Source organism: Prionailurus bengalensis, chromosome D4 (genome assembly GCF_016509475.1).
Source record: "Prionailurus bengalensis isolate Pbe53 chromosome D4, Fcat_Pben_1.1_paternal_pri, whole genome shotgun sequence".
NCBI classification, from domain to species: domain Eukaryota; kingdom Metazoa; phylum Chordata; class Mammalia; order Carnivora; family Felidae; genus Prionailurus; species Prionailurus bengalensis.
This window is the reverse complement of record NC_057359.1, coordinates 69861803-69884552: the sequence shown is the minus strand read 5'-3', so window position 1 is coordinate 69884552 and position 22750 is coordinate 69861803. Positions and strand designations below refer to the sequence as shown.

The 22750-nt window shown below is 41.8% G+C and overlaps 1 protein-coding gene across 3 annotated transcripts in view; it reads left to right on the top strand.

The window, feature by feature from the left end:
- The window catches only part of ELP1 (elongator acetyltransferase complex subunit 1), a 58047-nt gene that overhangs the window by 17402 nt on the left and 17895 nt on the right, over positions 1–22750 (top strand). For 2 of the 3 annotated variants that reach the window (XR_006295147.1, XM_043567186.1), the window contains exons 11-29: positions 713–943; positions 2245–2415; positions 3210–3309; positions 5470–5652; positions 8165–8271; positions 8578–8696; positions 9823–9876; positions 9961–10066; positions 10901–11016; positions 11349–11422; positions 12151–12229; positions 12327–12406; positions 13807–13944; positions 14068–14153; positions 14462–14610; positions 16571–16694; positions 17577–17674; positions 19190–19391; positions 21377–21438. Coding sequence is in view for 2 of the 3 variants with exons in the window: in XM_043567186.1 (XP_043423121.1) it covers positions 713–943; positions 2245–2415; positions 3210–3309; positions 5470–5652; positions 8165–8271; positions 8578–8696; positions 9823–9876; positions 9961–10066; positions 10901–11016; positions 11349–11422; positions 12151–12229; positions 12327–12406; positions 13807–13944; positions 14068–14153; positions 14462–14610; positions 16571–16694; positions 17577–17674; positions 19190–19391; positions 21377–21438 (2279 nt within the window). In the remaining variant the exon portion in view is untranslated. The remainder of the gene's footprint in view (positions 1–712; positions 944–2244; positions 2416–3209; positions 3310–5469; positions 5653–8164; positions 8272–8577; positions 8697–9822; positions 9877–9960; positions 10067–10900; positions 11017–11348; positions 11423–12150; positions 12230–12326; positions 12407–13806; positions 13945–14067; positions 14154–14461; positions 14611–16570; positions 16695–17576; positions 17675–19189; positions 19392–21376; positions 21439–22750) is intronic. The other variant, XM_043567187.1, reaches the window with a different exon arrangement.

Here is a 22750-nt window from a genome sequence, read left to right as displayed (position 1 = left end):
CTCAGTATTTAAGAGTTTCTTATGGTTTGCCTCCCTCCCTCTCTGTAACTTTTTTTTTCCCCCTTCCCCTCCCCCATGGTCTTCTGTTAGTCTGGAGTCTTAGAACCTTGACTACCCTACCTTCTCCTACAAATGGACCTTGAGAGCTTGTTTGGAGGTTCTAGCAGGGGAGTGCAGCTACTCGTATACCCTTGACTGAAGAACGGTCCTCCTCTTTCAGGGAAAGTCGTCCTCTTGGAGTGCGCAGCTTTGGGAGGGACACACATGGAATGGTGAGGGAGGAAGGGGACACCGGAGCCAGCCAGATCAGCTGAATCAACCCTGGCAATCAATGGGGTGACAGATGTCACAGCCAGATCGCCCTTACATCCAGGATTGAGTGTTTTAATACTTTTAATCTAATTGTCAAATTTTCTTCTTTCTAAATCTTTATGAAGAAACAACTCACTAAAGCACTGTTGTCCTAGTACCTTTCTGTCCTCATGATCCTAAAGTTTGAAAGTAGAGGGAAACTGAACATTTGTGCTTCTGACCTTAGCTTATCCCCATGGAAAACTACTTTTTGACAGTTATTATTGTTAATGTTATGATTTTAATGAAGAGGCTGAGCAGGAAAGGTCATTTGAAAAAGAAAAAATTCTTCCCCATCTGGCAAGTGACATGAAGTCTGGTCCTCCAGCCTGATGGCCTTCGTCTCATCTCCCCCTTGCAGTGCAGCTCTGGACTGTTGGGAACTACCACTGGTATCTCAAGCAAAGTCTGCCCTTCAGCACCTGTGGGAAGAGCAAGCTGGTGTCTCTGATGTGGGACCTGGTGACCCCGTACCGGCTGCATGTTCTCTGTCAGGGCTGGCATTACCTCTGCTATGACTGGCACTGGACGACTGACCGGAGCTCAGGAGATAATTCGAGCGACATGGCAAATGTGGCTGTCATTGATGGAAGTAAGGAGCTGGAAAGCGTCTCCATGAGCCTGTAGGGGGTTCTGAGTCTGTTCGTGCAGATGTCATGGTTTGACTAAAACTGGAGAATTTTGATTTGTTTGGTGCTTTGGTTGTTTGGTTTATTTTTACTTATTTGTTGTTTTGTTTTGATTGGATGGGAATGCCCCTAGTGGGGGCTTGTGTTCTCCTGAGAACCATAATCCTTCCTCCTCATCCTTACCCCTGCCCAGCCCAACTCCATCCATGGTCTTCACGAATTTACTTGTCTGACCTCTGAAGACGTTCAACATTTTTTTTTTTTTTTTAATTTTTTTTTTTCAACGTTTATTTATTTTTGCGACAGAGAGAGACAGAGCATGAACGGGGGAGGGGCAGAGAGAGAGGGAGGCACAGAATCGGAAACAGGCTCCAGGCTCTGAGCCATCAGCCCAGAGCCTGACGCGGGGCTCAAACTCTCGGACCGCGAGATCGTGACCTGGCTGAAGTCGGACGCTTAACCGACTGCGCCACCCAGGCGCCCCAAGACGTTGAACATTTTGACTTCAGGTACAGAGGACGACAACAGTAATCTTGTGGCACTGGGTGTGTCAGTCTTACCTTTTTGCTCTGACACAGATTTACACTGATCCTTGCACCATTCCACTTGGGTTGCTTTGTTATTTGGTACAATATTTGTTAATTATATAATCTCCAATATGTTCAATTCAAGTCACAGATATCTGTCTAGTATGAGGATTGGTTGGTGTATTTTGTTTGATGAGGGGGAGGAAATTGGAGCAAGAAGGGGTTACTTCAATAGACAGTGTACTTACCGCTGGTAACCTAAAGGAAAACTTGTTGCTAAGATTGTGATCTGCAGTGGTGTGCTAATTTTGTTCTAATTAGTTCTGATTTGTTCTAATCAGTAGTCCTAATACTGATTTTACAATCATATGCTCTGTACAGAGGACTTAATCAGGTATGTCTTATTATTGAAAACATGTAGGGAAATATTTCAAGGATTTGGAAGGGAATCATTCCCTCGGTTCATTGGCTTAGTTGCAGGCCCGGGTTTCAAGCTAGAACTCTTGGCCACCTGGCCCTTGTTTGCAAGAGTTGGACTGCTCCATGCCTGAAGGTTACACACTCAGTTTTCCTTGTATACCGTGTTTAAGTTTATTTATGATAAAAGCACCAAACATTTTTAGAAACTGCTGTGTATTTTCTACCACCATTATTGGATAGTGGTGCTGTGTTGTCAGATGCTTTCTTTACAAAGGACACATCCACTTACCTAATCTCGTCTTGTCTCTCACACGCAGGCAGGGTACTGGTGACAGTCTTCCGGCAGAGTGTAGTTCCACCTCCCATGTGCACCTACCGGCTGCTGCTCCCACACCCTGTGAATCAAGTCATGTTCTCTGCACACCCCCAGAAGAGTAATGACCTCGCGGTCCTAGATGCCAGTAACCAGATTTCTGTGTATAAATGTGGTATGTTCAAAAACTGTTACCAAGATGTTCTGAACCAAGTTCCTTCTACACAAAAGCAGATTATACTATGGTGTTGCCTTGGTGGTGCCTTGCCAGTGTTTTTAAAAATTGTGAAGTTTGTGATTAATGTCATTATGATGATGATATCTAATTGGCTTGTGGGGTTTGGAATGGGAGGGGGTTAATCCTACTCTGGCTTATAAAAGCAATTCGTTTTGCTTGTTGAACTTGAAAAGTTAGTTAGTTAACAGTAACATTCAACCCTGGAAGTAGCGTAGTATCTTAATGCATCTTTATCACATTTTACAGTTTTCATAGCCTTTTTCACATACTTGCAGTTGATCTCACAGCCATCCTATGAGTGTTGTCAGAGCTGGGGTTTTTCTGTTCTGTAGGGGAGGGAAGAGAATGCCAGCATGTTTGCAGTTTGCTTGAGCAAGAGTGGACAAGGACCTTAGCTTAGGTGTTCTAGCGTCTAATCCACTTGCCCTTCCACAGTCCCATTGCTGCCAGCTTCTATTTGCTCTCTTGATTTTTTTATTTGTGAGTTCAGTGGCATGCTGTAAATTACACTGGCACGTGATACTATAGCCTTGTTTTCAAAGCATCCTGAATCCCCAGCCTGGAAGGTATGCAGAGATTTAAGAAAGAGGTTGAGATGTGGTTATTTCTAGAATGCTTTATTGCTAAAGTGGATTACCTTCTAGAACCTGTTAAATGAGGATTCAGTACCCTTAGTACCAGGGAAAATGTGTGTTGTTTACTACGATAGTGTCTGCATTTTTGTTTTCTAGGTGATAGTCCAAGTGTGGACCCTACGGTGAAACTGGGAGCTGTGGGTGGAAATGGATTTAAAGTTTCTCTTGGAACACCTCATCTGGAAAAGAGATACAAGTAGGTTGTTCTTAATTACCTTGGACCACGAGAACAGCATTTAGTTCTAAATTCAGCCTACTCTTACTAACCTGTGCCTGTAGCTGAGTGGAACAAGTAGATTGAACCCCTGGGCCCTGGTTTTTCAGCCTGGTTGGGGAAGTCAGTTACCTGGATATCTGAATGCCATATGCTAATGGGTGACTGTGGAGCCATGCTGTTAGCTGGCTTAGAACCCACTTCCTCTGACAACCCTTGGCTCGCCAGAGAAAACCACACGGTAAAGGTGGAGATGAGCATGATAGGGCCAAGCTGCATATGCCTACATGCGTGAGGGGTTCCGTGTTGTTACCACACGGCAGACTGAATGCGGTCTCTGTCTTTGTCGCATCCCACACTCCAGAACTTTGGGTTGCTGTGTTTTGAGTCTCCCGGGTTGGACATCAGAATGCATTTTCCCACTGAAACAGTAGTATAAATGACTGGGTATAACTCAGTATCTCAGGTACACTGTAGACATTGTAAGATGACCCTGAAGCCAATTATTAATTATAATACCACTTCTGTGAGAATCCAGGATTTGATTATTCTATTTGACAAGCCCATGTTCTGAATTACTAAATACTGCCTCCTGAGACCATTTATTTGTAAGTTAATAGGAATAATAAACAGGCTAAAATAAGTAGCTGAATTTAATAAGTAATATTTCTCTTAAATATATGCAATATGTTTAATAAATGTGTATAATGTGGGGGCTGTCTGTATAACGCTTAGTCATTTTCAAAGAACATTTATGTGGGTTATTTCATTTCACAGAATTGAAACCACTTGAGGGCAGATTTAAGGCAAACTTGGAAGTGTGAGACAATTTATTTTTTTATTTTTATTAAAAAAATTTTTTAATGTTTATTTATTTTTGAGAGAGAGACAGAGACAGAGGCTGAGTGGGTAGAGGCAGAGAGAGAGGGAGACACAGAATCTGAAGCAGGCTCCAGGCTCCCAGCTGTCAGCACAGAGCTGGATGCGGGGCTCGAACTCATAAACCATGAGATCATGACCTGAGCTGAAGCTGGACACTTAACCGACTGAGCCACCCAGGTGCCCCAGTGTGACAATTTAGAATATAGTATCATTTTTAAAAATTGAGTGAAGGATAGCTCCACGTCATTTAGAAGATTTTATGAAGGACTTGAATACTTGGTCCTTAAAGAGCAGATCTGGCTAGGACTGGCAGAGATGGTCCAGGAACATTGGCTATGGTGGGCAGAAACGTGTTGGTGGGAACCAGAGATGGGAAGGCCCCTGTGTGGGGAAGAACACAGTGGAGGGGCTGAGTCCAGGGAGAGCTGGTTGGGTGCGAAGAGCAGGGTAGTGATCCAGCTTCTTCAGTGCGTGCTGAGGACTTGCCACTTTAGCTAAAAGGCAGGATAAGTAGCCATTACGAGTACTTGCCTGATGTGGCAAAAACGTGCTCTCCTCTGATGTATTCTACAGGAGGAAGGTGTTAGAAGCCAAGATACCATCTTTCAGGCTAATTAGTCGTTTTGATGTGAAATACTTAAAAATAACGCACTCTACTGAGACCCAGATATCTGCTGGAGCCTGTTTGAATGCTAATAAGTGGTGGCAGTGGACAACCTCTGGGGTTTGTGACTCTAGGGCCTAGGGCAGGTAATTTTCTTGTGTAGTCAGTTTCCTGAAGTATTCTTTTCAATATAAAGATCTCAATATAAGAAATCTAAGTAAATAGAAAAACATTCTTTTAAAAAAAAAATTTTTTTTTAAATGTCTATTTTTGAGACAGAGAGAGACAGAGCATGATTGGGGGAGGGTCAGAGAGAGGGGCACACACAGAATCTGAAACAGGCTCCAGGCTCTGAGCTGTCAGCACAGAGCCCAGTGCGGGGCTTGAACTCACGGACCATGAGATCATGACCTGAGCCCAAGTCGGATGCTAAGACTGAGCCACCCAGGCGCCCAAGAAACATTCTTAAGCCAGGGAGACATAATTATGTTTGGATTTTGTACTGTTTGGATTTTGTAATATTTGGCATTACTTCAGGTTTTGTCATTCCAAATTAGTTGACTGTGAGCAGGTGGTTCATTCTTCCTTCATTTAGGAAAATCTCAGTGATATTAAAGTTTTATTTATGTGTTGGATATTCTTCAATATTAAAACAGAATTCAGTTTGAGAATGGTGAAGATCAAGAAGTAAACCCATTGAAGCTCAGCCTTCTCACCTGGATTCAGGAAGATGTTTTCCTGGCTGTAAGCCACAGTCACTCCAGCCCACAGTCTGTCATTCACCATCTGACTGTGATGCCTTCTGTGACGGATGATGAGCCCGGACAGCTCAGTATTAGGTATTGTAGCACTTCCCTGTTATCACACAGAGTTATGTTTGTGTCTTTTCTGAGTATAGGACTTTTTCTGACTTCTGGGGGGTGAGGTTAAGGGCAGTAACTTTGTTAAATATACTTAGCAAGGGGGTTAAGTGTAGTTTTGAGTCATGTCAAAATACAAACCTTAATATGTACCAAGAAGTGGTGAAACAGAGGGCAAATACCAATAGATGGGGCAGAACCTTTTGTAAGATGCGATAAATTTTTTTTAACGTTTTTATATATTTTTGAGAGAGAGAGAGTGCATGTGCACATGCAAGCCGGGGAAGGGCAGAGAGCAAAGGGGACAGGATCCGAAGCAGGCTCTGTGCTAACAGCAGAGCCTGATGTGGGGCTGGAACTCACCAGTTTTGAGATCATGACCTGAGCCGAAGTTGGATGCTAACCCAGCAAGCCACCCAGTCTCAGTCTATATCTGTGTGCTTCATTTGATATAGTGGCTTTAAGATGCTTCTTCTGGCTTCCTCATCTATATGGTCTTTTTGGTGCTTGACTGCATTTACTATTAGAGAGTGTCTGTTTTTCTTTGCTAAATTTCACTGCTTCCTGGCCCCTGAGTTTTGCTTTGATTCCAGACTGCATCTGTGTCTCAAAACAGGTTTCATTTAATGGGTGCTGTTCTCTGTAACGCAAACCCTGTTGTGAGGTCGATGGTGTTGCCTTGACAGCTCCAAGAATCCTCAGGCTTCCAGCGTCAAAACTTGGCACAATAAGCCTAAATTGATATTATTCCTCAGACTCATTTGTAATTCAGGGTCTCCTGGTTAGATTTTAATTCTAGAAACCCTTGCTGCAAAATTAGGAACCTCTCCTTACAGTATACACAAACCATAAGGTAGTCATTAACTCCTAACCTTTGACTCAAAGTGCTTCATATTTTTAAAAAGCTTTTTATGAATATGTCCGTATAAAGGATATGTTCTAGCTATATGCAACACTCATAGGTAGCCAGGAGCTTACGTTTAAAAAGCAGAGCAGACGGGAGGGATGGGTGAAATAGGTGAAAGGGATTAAGGAGAGTATTTGTTGTGATGAGAGCTGGGTGATGGATGGAATTGTTGAGTCACTACATTGTACACCAGAAACAAATACAACACTATGTTACCTACACTAGAATTGAAATAAAAACTTAATAAAAAATAAGGTAATAAAAAACAAGGCACTTTACATCAGAAATACCTAAATGGTACAAATTTCTGCTTCTCCAAATTTGAAATTTTTAAAAAAATTTTTATTTATTTTGAGAGAGAGTGCACATGCTCGTTGGGGAAAAACAGAGAGAGTTCCAAGACTCTGTGCTGTCAGTGCAGGGGCTCGATCTCATGACTGTGAGATCATGAGCTGAGCCAAAATGAGGAGTCGAACACTCAACCACCTGAGCCACCCAGGCGCCCCTGAAATTCTTTATCATTAGCTCATAGAAGGAAAAGCTAGGTCATCTCATTTGTTGTACGGAAATGAGAAGTCATTTAAAATATATTTGTGCTGCTTTGACTTCTGTTTCTCAAAAAAAGGCTATTCTCTTTATACAAAATATTACTGTCATTAGGGAATATAAAGTTCCTCAATCAGCTTACAGGTCTTAATAGCTTACATTTATTGTAGCTTGTATTTTGCAAAAGGTACTCTTTTAAGTGCTTTACCTACAGTAACTCACTTACTTATGACATTACCTCTTCGAAGTGTGTATCATTAGCACCCGTGTTTTACAGCTGAGACCACTGAGGCACTGAGCAGTTAAGTAACTTGCTTGGGATCATGCAGGTAGAGCCTGTATCCAGTCCCATTCATTCTCACTCCAGAATCTCTTCTCTTAACCCAGTCACAGATAATTTTTCCCCACAAAATTTGGGGCATTTTGAGTTTTTCGTAGATTGGCTAAAAACTCTTTGAATAAATGTTAGCATCAGCAACATTTGGTTTTATTGTTCTCTTCTGCTTCTGTCCAGACATGTCTATTTTCTGTTCATCGACGCAGGAAAATACATAATGATAGTAACAGATTCTCCTCTTCCCTTTAATGAAGACCCACAGACTGTCATGAATGAATATGATAGCATTAAGAGATATTGAGTATACTCATTTTTCTACAGATTCACTGCTTTATTTAAGGCAATGTATATTTTAAGGAGACAGAAATGATACCATGCATGTCCAGTGAAGGCGATTAAGTTGTTATAAATTGTATTAAGTTGCTGCCAGATGGGAGTGATGACCTCACAGTGTGTGTAGACACCTAGCTTATTGGCATTGTGGAAAACAGTGTCGTGTGACAGGTAATTTATGTGGGCCCCTGCTTGCAGTATTTATCATTGTGTGTATGCATTATGTATATATTGTATTGAAATAGGCAGTGCAGCCCAAAGGGAAATTACTTCTTTTTTCATTCTGCAAAATGAGTGAAATGCTACTACTTTTGAGAATCAAGTAGTCTGTTCACACCCCCATTCCCCTTTTTTTTTACTTTTGTCAGTTCGTCTGTGGCAGTGGATGGAGTCATAATCAGTCTGTGTTGCAGTTCCAAGACCAAGTCAGTAGCACTGCAGCTGGCTGGTGGCCAAATGCTTAAGTACCTTTGGGGTGAGTATCAGAATGTTAGGAAAGCGTGTTTATGATAAATGTTTAATTCTTGAGAATGTGTACTTGTGAGTTTCTTGTCAGTGCTGCATTGACTGTTAGGTCTTTTAACTATCCTGGAAAACCCAAAGCTGTAGAGTGGAATTGGCAGGTATATTCTCCCTCTGTGTTCTCCTGTAATGGATTGGAGTATTGTATGAGTTTCCAAAATACACTTGGAAAGTGATCCAAATTGCATGTTAAGTGTTCCAGCAAGTATTGATGTGACAGTGTTTTACAGTGAGCATACCAACTCTTTGTAAACCTCAGCTGCCCATCCTGCAGAGTCACCCTCTCTGGCTGTTGAACCATGGAAGAACCCTAGTGGATTTCCTGTTCGGTTTCCTTATCCTTGCACACAGACTGAATTGGCCATGATTGGAGGAGAGGTAAGTGAACACAGGGCAGAAAGACTTACCACTTAGAACAGTGGCCCAGGAACTGATGGCATTAGGTAAAAGTCTCCACTTACTCTCAGGGCAACAGTGAAAAAAGTACCTGAGCCTCAGCTTCTTCATCTATGAAATGGAATTAAGAGATTGACATGTAGGAGTTAGCTGATTCCTTTCCTTGGGGGTATGAATTAAAAGGTAGAAAAATGCAGTTGGCAGACTTTTATGCCCTGTTGTGTAGATAATTCAGAGTTAGTTTTATTAAATGCTGTTTGGGGACAACAGAAATGTAATCTCGAAAATAGTGTTCCGTGGGTTGTGATTCATCAAATATTGGAATGTCTATAATTATGGCAGATGATAGGATACAGTGGTTACAGAACAAAACAGCTAACTAATCCCTGCTCTTCTGGAATTTGTAATCTATCAATGTGGGTATGACTATCCCCTCGGATAAGAGAATGAAGGAAATGACCAGGGTGTGGTTTGGGGGGCTAATTAGAAGATGGTACAGGAAAGCGTCTCTGACATGGGTTACATGCTGAGGTATGAAGGGAAAGAAATCTCTGTCCCTGGGAAAGGGAGAGTGTTCCAGGGAGAAGGAACTGCATGCACCTTGAACTTGGAAAGAGCCCAGCTTATTCAGGGAACCGAGTGGAAGCAGTGTGGCTGGACCTTTGTGATAGGCTATGGGAAGGAGTGTGGGTTTGTTTATTTCACAAAGATTGGAAAATTGTTGCTGTTTTTAATCAGGGAATGGTACGATCTGCTTCATGCTCTGAAAGGTTATTCTGGTTGCCCAGTGGAGAGTAGGTAGGAATGGGCCGAGAGTGGACGGACTGTTGGAGAGGAGGTGGTGACAAGCAGAAAGGGATCTAGTCGAGACACATGTAGCAGATGGGAATATGGGGCTTGCTGATGGATTGGATGGCATGCTGCTCCACTTTGCCCTGAGCCAGGTGTCTGTATTCAGTCTGTATTCACCATCTCAGGTGTCTGTATTCAGTCTTGATGACGTGGACTTAGAGGTGAAGCCACAGGGCAATAGAATTATGTGATAGACAAATCAGGTTTAACTAGTTGGGTTAGAATTGTTTGTAATTTCAATTTTGTTTCTTTGCAGGAATGTGTCCTTGGTCTGACCGACAGATGCCGCTTTTTCATCAGTGACACTGAGGTATCAAAGCTGGGTTTGGTGCAGGATCCTTTTTACTGTCGGCTCCAAGAAATACAGCTAACTTTCCCCTTTGTCTTATTGTAGGTTGCTTCAAATATCACATCGTTTGCTGTATATGGTGAATTCTTGTTGTTGACAACCCATTCCCATACCTGCCTGTGTTTTTGCTTGAGAGATGCTTCATTTAACAGTAAGTGTTCAGTGTATAAATTAGGAAATAGTCCCTTTTCTAATATCTTCTGCCCTTTGAAGCCTTGATGACTTTAAAGTTCACCACTTACTTTGGCTTTTTATCATAGAGTCCTAGATTGTGAGCAAACCTTTAGAGTTCATATACTTGGCCCCTAATCACAACACAGTATCTCAGTTCAGTATTCTATGCCAGTTAGCAAAGACTTCCAATGAAGGAGGTCTTTCCTCAACCAGAACATTGTAAAATTAAACAAAACTGCTCTCAGGAGTATATAACTAATCCAGTGTTGTACTTTGAGTTACCATGTGGATACAGCCGGCTGTCACTTCTTTGTAATCTTCCTTTGCTCACTGTGGCCACCCTCCATCGTATATCTGAAAGACTCTATCTAGTGGTTTGTAGGAAACTGTCCCATTTTTTCTTGAATTCCACGTATCCCTTCCCCCTACTGTTTGTGTGTTTTCCTTATTCTAGAAAACTTCCCCTTGTTTTCTTTGCTTCCAACTTGAAAACTGGGATTTCACAGATGTGATTATAGTGTACTGATAATGTGCATAGAGAAGCTGCCCAGTCCTCCCTGTGTTTTCTAAATCATTTGAGAAGCTGTGTATGTGAATATGCATGAGGACTCTGTGAAAGAGAGGGCAAGTTCCAGGGATAAGGTTGTTTGTTAGGAAGGCTACCGGTTTTGTGGTTGTGTGGGAGAGCAAAGGGATGTGGTTGTTAATTGCTTTCTTCTAGTTTGGAGAATATGTTCAGTTTCAACTGCAGTAAATGGAAAGTGACTTGTCATGACGGTGATTCTCATGGCTTAGCCAGTGGTGTCTTTAGCATTACATGCAGGTCTGAGCAACAACCACGTGTCTAAAGGGGAATCTCTGCGGAAGGTGGAGAGGGGTTCACGTATTGTCACCGTTGTGCCCCAGGACACCAAGCTTATATTACAGGTAAGCTCATTTTTATGGCTGTGTTTCTGGTTGTGTTTTAGATACTTTTACACTTGTAATAATTTACTATAGGCCATTTCTTACTGAATTCTCTGTTAGCTTTATACAAAGGTTGTTGATACAGGTTGTGCCCAGCATGGGTAAAAGGGAAGCTTCTCTTGGAAGTCAAAATAACTACTGAGCACAACTAGATTCTGCTGGAAGTGTGCACATTTTATAGTATCGTGGTAGTTCTCTGTGAAGAGTTGAGTTAGGTGAAATAGTATATCCTGGGTATTTAAATTTTTTCTGTTAAATTAAAAACATTATTGTTCTGATTTATTTATTTTAAGATGCCAAGGGGAAACTTAGAAGTTGTTCATCATCGAGCTCTGGTTTTAGCTCAGATTCGGAAGTGGCTGGACAAGTAAGAACCATGTATATGACTAATTTGTTTGTTGTTATGACTTATATGTGAACATAATATGTATTCTATTAAAGTTTTTAAAACATGAAAGTATGAAATTACACGTCTTCAGATTCTCAGAGGCTTTTTTCCCCCCACACTTTGATTTTAATATTATGTGGTGCAATAAATATTCCTAGTAGGAAGAATCGTGAGACTCATCATACAAGACAGTGTTTCCTAGCCTGAGGAGGTCCACATGGGTTTTAGATGGCCCGCGAACCCAGGGAAATCGTGCACCAAACTGTCTGTGTGTATTTATTCAGGCAGAAGGCCTAAGGCTTTGGGCAGATGTACAGAGGGGCCTTTGACCCACAAATGCCTGAGACACTATTGTGAAGGAAATGATCCATTGTCTGAGTTTATTTTGGGAAAACTTTATATTAGAAAGACCTTTACTAACATTTTGCTAAAAGAGAAAGTAGACCTAAGTTCTATGATGATTGTCTATCATGTGTATGTGGGGAAGTAGTCCTCAGACTGCCATGGGGACTAAGTGAAGAAGGTAAGTGAAGCTGGTACCTGATTTTTCATTCTGTGAATTGAGAGCGGAAGTCCAGTGGTAGTTGTTTGGCATTTGGACTGTAATCTAATTATAACTGGTTTGTATCATAATGAAAACATGTTGGATCCAGGAAGGTTATTAGTCTTTGTAAAATGACATGTCTATTCATTATGTCTCTTCACAGACTTATGTTTAAAGAAGCATTTGAATGCATGAGAAAATTGAGAATTAATCTCAATCTGATCCATGACCATAACCCGAAGGTAAATTTCTGAATCTCATATTAACTCTAGCTTACCTGAGACTTGAACTGACGTGATTGGAACTAAAAAAATTTGTCCTTTTTTTTGTCTTTGGTAGGTATTTCTTGAAAATGTGGAAACCTTCATAAGACAGATAGATTCTGTAAATCATATCAATTTGTTTTTCACAGAATTGAAGTAAGTATTTTGAATGATTTATGAGTATCATATCCATTATTTATCTCATTTTGGAAATAAAACATAAATAGCTACAGGAAAAAAATTAACCTTCTGTTTGGTATTTTTTAATCATTATAAGTCTAACATGCCACTGACAGTAAATATTTGCTTTTTTTCCTTCTTTTTAAAAATAGCCTATTTAAAACTAAGACTCAAAAATGTGTCCTTTAGAATTATAATTGACTATATTTAGGTGTATATGAAATTGAAGTCAAATGGTGTGTTTTTTCTGCAATGACTTTTTTCCAATTTAAAAAATTCTAAACGTACAAGAAAAGTTGAGACGTCCAGTGAGCATCCTATACCCCCACCTAGATTCTGCAGTTGATATTTTCCTATATTTGCTTTATCATGATCTACCATCTGTCTATCCATCATTCACCTTTTTTAAGGCAAATTAAAAAAAATTTCTTTTAATGTTTTTACTTATTTCTGGGAGAGAGAGAGAGCAGGCATGAGCAGGGGAGGGGCAGAGAGAGAGAGGGAGACACAGAATCCAAAGCAGGTTCCAGGCTCTGAGCTGTCAGCACAGAGCTCAGTGTGGGGCTCAGACTTGTGAACCGCAAGATCATGACGTCAGCCGAAGTCGAATACTTAACCAACTGAGCCACCTAGGCACTCTGAGGCAAATTTTAAGTTAATTGTAGATATCAGTCCACTTTATGTCTCAGTATTCCACTTTGTGTAACACTGATTAGAGTGCATTCTCTGTGTACAGGGTCCCCCCCCCAGCAGGTCAGATTCATGTGTGATGAAATGTACAGACCATAAGTGTACTGTATAGGCAGTTTTGACCAGTGTGTACTTCTGTGTAGCCCAAACCTGTCAAGATAGAGAACATTTCCTTCACCTCAGAAAGTTCTTCCAAACCTCTTGTTAGTCCCATTCCCTACCTCCTTGGCAACCATTGTTTGGAGATTGTCACCGTAGATCAATTTTGCCTGTCGGGGAACTTAAATGTAAGTGGAATCAGATAGTATTTGCTCTTCTTTGTAAGTTAAGCTGCTTTCACTCGGCATGTTACCTTGAAAGTAACCCGTGTTTTTGCTGGTATCACAGGTTCGTTCATGTAGTGTGCTATAGTGCAAATATACTACAATTTGTTTATTTGTTCCTCTGTAGTTGGGCACCTGGTCTGTTCCCAGTTAGGGGCTAATGTGAATATATCACTGTACACCGTTTTTGGGACATGTTTTCATTGCTCAGTTTGTTTCTTCATTTTTCACCTAATGTGAATATAATGAAACTGTTCTCCAAAAGCCATTTTTATTACCTCATCAGCATGTCCCAGTACGTGGTAGTCATTTGATAGCTAGGACACATGTTCAGTTAGTGACCTTTTAATGACCTGTTCTTAGGGAAGAAGATGTTACAAAGACCATGTATCCTCCACCGGTTACCAGCACTGCCCAGCTGTCCAAGGATCCTGATGAGAAAAAAGTAGACCTCATCTGCGATGCTCTGAGAGCAGCCATGGAGAGCATAAACCCTCACAAGTATGTGTGCTGTCATTAGTTGGCGTCTTTTGAGGCCCAGAAGTGTGCTATTGTCCTTACGCAGGGACTGAGAATGTCCTTCTTGACTCTGCTCATTCTGGCGTTCTTCACTCACTACCTCAGGTACTGCTTGTCAATACTCACCTCTCACGTGAAGAAAACAACCCCAGAACTGGAAATTGTGCTGCAGAAGGTACACGAGCTTCAAGGTAGAGACCCTTTCACGGAGAGTGTTTAACAGGGCCCCGAATGTCACCAGACTTCCAGTCTTCTGGAGATCTCACTGACCAGGTTCAGTGCCACATCACAGATTTAATATGTGGCTTATTGGACATTTGAAGACCTGTGTCAGTTTCTTTGAGCGCTGCCCTACAAAGCATGTACAAAAGAAGTGATATGGTGTTCAGTTCGGCCAAGAAATGTTGTTACTTTGTCTTTTTGGTTATCTGGCTAGATGCACGGGTTTATTCCCAAATGGCTTTGATTGGTCTTGTTTTCTTACACACTGACATGACAGGCAGTGCTTCGCCTGTTCCCGATGCTGTGAGTGCTGAAGAAGCCCTGAAGTATTTGCTGCTTCTGGTAGACGTTAATGAATTATATGATCATTCTCTTGGGACGTATGACTTTGATTTGGTCCTCATGGTAGCTGAGAAGTCACAGAAGGTATGTGGAGTTTCCACTTTAACATCCTTTTGGTTCTTATTTTTGTTATCATGGTGGTATGAAACCCTGTCTGTCCCTGATACTGCAGTATCTTGTCTGATGTTAACACTGCATGTACAGGCCTAGAGGCAGATCTGTTAGTTTGCAGGGCTCACGCTTCTAAGCCTCATTCTCTGTCAGTTCTGGGCTTATCAAAGTGTTTTGAATGCTAGGTTGAACAAGTGAATTAAGTTACTTCGTTATCTTTAAGATTATGGTCATGTATGTGAACAAAGTCTCCTCTTATAAAGGGAATATAGCAAATGACTCCTATTCCAATCCAGTTCCTTGGTATGTAGCTGTTTTTCCCAGTGGAAAGTGGGAACATGCAGAATGGAAAGGTTTGAGGCCTCTTGTCCCACCTTAGCATGCTATAGTAGAAAAGTTGGGGCACCCCTGGTTTATACATTTAAAAAACAATTTTTTTTTAATGTTTATTTTTGAGAGAGAGAGAGAGAGAGACAGCATTGAATAGTGGAGGGGCAGAAAAAAGAGAGGGAAACACAGAATCCGAAGCAGGCTCCAAGCTCTGAGCTGTCAGTACAGAGCCTGATGCAGGGCTCAAACTCGAAAACAGCAAGATCGTGACCTGTGCCGAAGTCAGACACTTAACCAACTGAGCCACCTAGGTGCCCCTATACATTTTTTAACCTGTTTTTTGCAGTCTTAGTTTCATCCTGTCACTCCTCTCTTTGCTCTTGCCAGAGTGATCTTTGCTGAAAGGAAATTTTGCTCTTTCATTGTTTGGCTTATAATGCTTCATGGGCTCTGCCCATTGCTGTAGGATAGAGCTTACAAGCCGTAATACTGCTTAACACCCCCTTGTCCCCCACCCAGGTCTGGTGTCTATGCTTATGCTCATCTCTTGATGTTGTTCTTTTTTCTCAGCCTGCAGAGGGGAGGCAGTGCTTTTGTCCCCACAGCCACCACTTAGCTTTGCAGGTAGCATTACTTCTGCTTCCCGTGGGCCTGTGGGCTTTCACCACTCTCACCCTTCCATTCAGCGGGCTAATTCTCACTCACCTAAGGCAAAGGATGCCAGGGTAGCATCTTCCCAGTAATCCATTCTTGCCTCCCTGCCCACCACCCAGGGACTAGATGAGATGGGCCTCATGTGCTTCCACTGCACCCAGTGCCTGCCCCTCCCTCCGTATCATTCTAGCTCCTCTCCTAGCTTATAGGTTTCCTGAGGTTAGGGGTTTGTTGTATTTTTTGTACGTAGTGAATTCTTCCTAACTGTTTGTTGATTAAATACTTCGGCCTGTAGTTGTGCTTTTTATCACATGCATAAGTATTTATTTTTTTCTCTGGTCTTTTTTTGTATACTTAGTGTGTATTTATCCTATCTGCCCAGTGAAATTACATTAAGAACAGGGAGCGTCTGTTCTTTAGAAAAAAAACAAACAAACAATTTTCAGGGCATAGTACAAAGCTGCAGACAGTCAGTGCTAATAAAATCTTGGTTGGCAGGACCTTAGAGTTTTGTGTTTAAGTCAGTACAGTTTTACCTTTGTTTTAAAACTTGAAGACGGAGGGCATGAAATGTCATGCAAAGAGCTCCAAGTACCTTCCACTTCCAGAGAAGTTGGATGCATTTGTTCTTCTGGATTGGAACCTTGTTTTCCTTATTAGCTTAGGAAATAAATGGTTGTTGTGAGACTATATGAGAATTCATCTTTATTATTCTGAATGAAAACAAATAATGCCTGTATTTTAAAGCATTTTTGCCAAAACTTGTTTTATGTAGTTTCATTATACAATATGTAATTAATATATCAGCACAGTACATATTTTAAAAATTTTGTAGCTTTGGGTTTATTGATTGTTACAATTATTATATATCATTTGTATTGTTATAAGTAAATGTAATTATAAGTAGTAAAGGTCTGACCTGTTAGGTTTTTGGTTTTTGTTTTTTTAGGATCCCAAAGAATATCTGCCATTTCTTAATACACTTAAGAAAATGGAAACCAATTATCAGCGGTTCACCATAGATAAATACTTGAAGCGATATGAAAAAGCCATTGGGCACCTCAGCAAATGTGGTAAGCGTGAGGATTAGTATGTTTATTTCTGCTTCAGATCTTCTTTGGAGCTAGGCAGGGTATAAGTTAAAGTGTCAGTTTAGACATAGTCGTAGATGGATGTCAGTTTCCACTCCTCAAACCGAAACACGGTTACCTGTGTGCACCTTATTTTATCATATGTTCTAAAAAGCTGAAAGCAAAGCAAATGAATTTTAATGAACTGGAGGAGCTCCCTAACTAAAAATATAGAGCAGATCCGTTTTGGGTTGAGGATGATCACGTCCTAAATTCATTTCAGTATCTCGGAACGAAAATTGGTTGATAGTGCACTCTTCTCCCACGGTGTTTACAGACACCTGTGGGAAGCGTGGCTTGTCTGGAGTGAGTGGCCATACCCACTGGCAGCTCCCAGAAGGACATACTCGTAGTTAGGACACACTCCCTGTCCCATGCTGGAGCTGCTGGCTTCAGCAGTTGTGGCTCTTTCCTGAGAGCTAAGATGGGGATAAGGAAGTTGTTTGGGTGTTATTAAGCTTCCTTCAACAATCTGATTGAGCTGGGCTGGGATAGGACTCAGGCGTCTGTATGGCTGACAAGCTCCCCAGAGGATTCCAATGAAGGCAGTTGAGAAAACACAAGGTGAGATGGTCATTTATCAGGGGTCGTGTATGAAGAATTCCTTTTGAGTAGAACTTTCATCCGAACCAGTGCTTGTCATACCTCACATCTGCCATGGTGCTTTGCTAAAATTAAAATTCTTGGATTCTGTTCTCCTGATACTCTGGTTCTGCAGGTCTATAAAGGTCCCTTATAGACTTTGTTTAGGGACCACTGGTGTAAATGAAACTCATTATGCTTCCAAAGTCCTAAATTTGTGTGTGCATGAATCTCACTCCTCAGGACCCGAATACTTCCCAGAATGCTTAAACTTAATAAAAGATAAAAACTTGTATAAGGAAGCTCTGAAGTTATTTCCATCAGACTCGCAGCAATACAAGGTGAGTGGTGTGTGAAATGAGGCTCTTTTGGTGATGTGAGTTAGCTGGAAAGGGTGTAAGGATCCTGAGTCTGTAACACCATCCTTGGTTTCAAGGTTTATCGTGAAATAAGTTAGCCTTATCATGAACTCTTATCTGGGAGAATGGCCCTGACCTGCTCCTGTTCTGAAGAAGTTGCCCAGGCTGGAAGCCTAGGAGTTGTCTCCCATTTCTCATCATGAATTCTGCTTGATGAGCGGCAGCTTCTCAATAGGGTTTCCTGCTTACGTCCCACTCCTTGCTCCAGCCCAGCCTTGTGACCACATGACTGATCATCCCGAAGCGTGTAGATCTTTCTCAGGTGGTTTAGGATAAAGGGATAAAGTTTGGTTGTTTGTCTGAACAAACATCCATTTAGTTTTCTTATATGCCAGGTACTTTGTTAAATGAATTGTATGAGTGTCATAACAACCTGATAGGATAAACAGATGTGGAAACAACTTGCCTCAGGAGCTGGAGTATGAGGCTGCTGAGCTGGGATGCGGAGCCCAGGCTGTCTGAGCCCGGAGCCTGTGCCAGTGACCACTCCTCGTCCTTGCCACCTTCAGGCCATGTGCACTTGGTCTGCAAATTGCCTGTGTCCCTATGATCTGGCTCCTGCCTGTTTCGTTAGCATCGGCTGCCTCTTCCAGGCCTCTCCCTGCTCCTTTCTTTAGCCCCACTTGTCTTTCAACATTTGGGTCTCCTCTGTGACAAAGCTGTTCCGGGGCGAGGTGCCCCACACCGAACTCCAGAGCACCTTCTCATGTCAGTGGTGGTACGTAACAAACCGCTGACACACCGATTTGTCTCCCCAACTGACCATGGGTTGCTTAAAGGTGGTGGCTTTGTGTTGTATTCCTCTTTGTGTCCCTACCTGCGTGGAGCCCAGGATAGAGAATTTGGCCAGTGGCCGCCTCTTTGCTTTTATTTTCATTGTCTCTTCCTCCCTCTGGTGCTGTCTCTTGTCCAGCCATACCAGCCTTCTTGCTCTTCCTTCCTGGGTATTCCATACACATTCCTGCCTCTTGGCCATGGTGCTTTCTGTAGCCGTCAGTCTGGAATACTCTTCCTGTAACCCTTTATGTAGCATATTCTCCTCACAGCCCTCCAAAATAACAACTGTCTTCACTCTCTGTCCCTTTAGCACTATGTCACAGGCTATATTGTGTTTATAAGTCCATTCCCTGTCACCACAAGAGCGGGAACTTGGTGGTGGTTTTGTTAGTATTTGGTGTTTCGCTTGTTTTTATTTATTGCATCGCCATGTGATTCCCACTGCCATGAATAGTACGCCGTAATTACTTGTTGAGTGAACACATGACACATCCTCAGTAAGGTTTTCAGTGGAAGAATGATTGAATTCACTGATAAACTACAGGATTTTCATAAGTAATTCAAGAGATTTTCAAATGTAGTAACTGAAGCAGCCTCCATTGGAGGTTAAAAAATGACTGTCACCTTTCCTTACCAACCCAATGTCTCCTCTTACCACAGGAGATCAGCATTGCTTATGGGGAACACCTGACACAGGAGCACCTCTACGAGCCAGCAGGGCTCGTGTTTGCCCGCTGTGGTGCCCATGAGAAAGCTCTCAGTGCCTTTCTGGCCAGCGGCAGCTGGCAGCAAGCTCTCTGCATGGCAGCCCAACTTAACTGGACCAAAGACCAGCTGGCTGGCCTCAGCAGAACTCTGGCAGGTAAACACGGTGGTTTAGGCTCTCCAAAATGAGAACTTCCCCAGAGGTTTTTTGTTTCTCCCTTTCTTTGGCAATTTTGCAAGTAAATTTAGAGCAGCATACCTTGAGACAGTCTCACTGCTACAGTGAGTCCCCCAAATGCAGTGGCGTAATAGAGAAAGCTTCTATCTTCTCTCACGTGAGGACTGAGAAGTTCTTCCATTGTGTGGCTCTGTCATCTCAGACGGATGGTTGTAGCTGGATTTTCTCCACCTCTGTATCGCAGTCCTCAGGAAGGGGAGAAAGCTAGAGCCGTAGGAGAACGCTTTAAGTTGGAAATGATCTCGAAGTTACACCGTTACTTCTGTTCCATCTCATTTGCCAAAGCTTACATCACATGGCACACCTAGCACAGAGTAACTGCATAGCCATGGGCCCTAGGAGAAGGCGAACGTGAGTTTTGGGGTGGGGCCCTTCAGTTATAAACGGTAGATCGTGGGGAACAAGAATAGCATTTTTCAGAAATGAAAGAAGAGGCTAAATGTGTAAGCGTTCTGAATGCAAAGGCAGTTTAGCTGCGTCAGGGTCTAGGGGTTGTCTGATCCAGTGGGGAGGCTCTATCAGAGTGTAACTTATTTGAGTCAGGGAGAGCTTCAGGACCGCTTGGGAGAAGAGGTGAACAGGGGCTCTGTCCTCTCAGCTGTGCTTGAAGTAACGGACCAGTATATTTCCCCCCGGTCCTTTTTAGAGTTTTAAAAATACTGTTGTTGTTTCAAAAAATACGTAGTCCTGAAAATTCCAGACTAAATCCTGTTAAATATATGTGCATATTTTCCTTAGTTATTTGTATTTTTTTTCTGGTAATTAGATCTGCAGGCTCTTCTAAGCCCTCGTAATTTCCATGGTGAACTCTTTTTAGTTTTTGAGAATTCTCTGTATTAGGCCTGTTAGGTATTCTTTGTGACTCCACTGTTACTTCTGCTTTAGAAACAGGTTTCGGTAGTTTGTTTATACCTTCCAGTTCTGTTTTTAGGACCTGCTATCTTCTCTTACATTCTTTACAACTTGAGCTTGCTATTTGTCTTGTTTTATGGTATACACCAAGTTCTCCCAGATGTTTAGCAAAAAAAAAAAAAAGGTAAGGGGAGGTGATGGTCAAAGATTTTTGAGAAATTTTATAAGGTAGAGTCACTTTATGTACACTTGAACTTAGGCAGTTTACGCAAGAAAAGAAAGATAGCTGTTTAAATTGTGGAGATGATTTTACCTGTTTTTGTCAGGGATGATATGCACAGGAGTTTGAATGAGATGGGAGGCATGAATCTGCCAGCCCCGTAGTCAGCTTCAGGTTCTGGGTGCTTCTTACAGCAGGATTCTCTCAACTGTGCTAAGTCACTCGAGGATCTAAAGACACTGCATGACCCCTGAGCCAGCTGCCTTCATCTTAGTGCTCAACCAAAGATTAGCAGTCTCTTCCCATTTGAGGAAGAAATGGATGAGGGAGAGATGTTAGGTCAGTCTCCCATATGTGTGCCTTTGTAAGCTTTTCTCATGGCTAATTTTGACTATACATCATTTTCACATTTTCTGCTAAATTTAGATTGTAACTGCCATTTAAGATAGGACTCCATGGTATTCCTGCCTACTTCCTGACAAGTTCACAACATACGCCATTTGATACATAATACAGATATATTAGTGAACCACTCAAGCAAAGGAATCTGTGTAGCTTTGTTTGACCTAGTGCTTCACAAACTTACTTGACCTGCGAATGTTGTTGTTTTCTGGTATTGCCTTTTATTATTCTACGGAACACTCTTAGGGAGCACTTTGGAAAATGCTGTTTTAAAGCAGCTCTGTTTGGATGTCTACTGTAGAGCTCAGTCTCCAATTTGTAAGGGGGCCATTTTTGTTCAAAAAGTACCTGCAAAAACCATTTCAACGTGAGCTTTGGTAATCCTGTTCTTAGCAAGCCAACTATGGTCAGATGTTTATTATCTTTGCAGGAAAGCTGGTTGAGCAGAGGAAGCATGGTGATGCAGCCACAGTCTTGGAACAGTACGCCCAGGTAACCTCTCAGTTCCTCCCTTCTTTTTTGTTTTTTTAATGAGCACAAGCTCATGCACCCGCAAGCAGGGCAGGGACAGAAGGAGAGCGAGAGAAAGAGGGAGAGAGCATCTTAAGCAGACTCCACACTCTTGCATGGAGCCAGGCGCAGGGCTTGATCCCACTACCCTGGGATCTTGACCTGAGCCAATATCAAAGAGTTGGACGCTCAACTAACTGAGCCACCCAGGTGCCTCTCAGTTCCCCCCTCCTTAAGCCACCCAACCAACAAGCAAGGTCTTCCCAGTTGTACTTCACTGATCAGGAAAATTAAAGGAACTCAGGGTAATTAGGAAGTCCAGAGACAGTGTTTGCTCTGCAGGTCTTCCATCTTGCTGACCTGACTTAGAAATCTAAATTTAATAGGCCTCTAAATAATTAGTTCTCTAAATAGTAAGTTCTGTGAGGTAGTGAGGCACTACCTCTGTGAGGCACTAGTGATTTGACCCTGACAGAAAGTACTAAATTAAATCTGCAGGGAGTTGTGCTTTTTATGTGAACTTGCCAAGTACAAACAGTGAGAAAGGACCATTCTAAAACAAAGAGATTAAACTTCAGATACTTTTTTTTGGCCTTTACAACCGTTCTGTCTGTTGGAAGTGTCTTTTTATCTCAGACAGCCTGATGGGATCCAATTTTCTAGCAGATTATAAAGATGAATACCTATACCAGCTTTTGATAGAATTATAGAATTTATTATGAAAATAATAAAACTATGCATTGATACTGGCCCTGGACTAACAGGATGTAGGTACGCAGTTGACGCCAGGGATTACTGCCTTCTAGAGTTTTGGCCTTTGACAAGAGAGTGTTATTTTTTACAGTCGTTACTAGTGGGCACATTTGTATAACATAATTGTGCTTTTAAAATACCTGAATGTCTTTCATGTAATAAGGGTGAGTGAGAGAAGATCAGTAAAATTTGATCTCATTAGATCCTTGCAAGAAATTATGTTGGATGATTGAGCTGAAAACATCAACGAATAAACTATGCGTAATAATGAGGGTAGAGTAGAAAGATATACTACCTAAGGTGGTTAATTGAATGGATAAGATGCCACCATCTTTTTTCCCCCTCTGTAAATGAAGATTTTAATTCATATTTGTACTTAATTTATACATTTATAACTTGTATATTTTTAATTGGATATACTTTACATATAATAAAATTTACCAATTTTAAATTAACAATTGGATGAGTTGTGACAAATGCTTACAGCCACGTAGTGCTACTACAGCCACCATAACAGAACATTGCCAGCACCCCGAAAAGT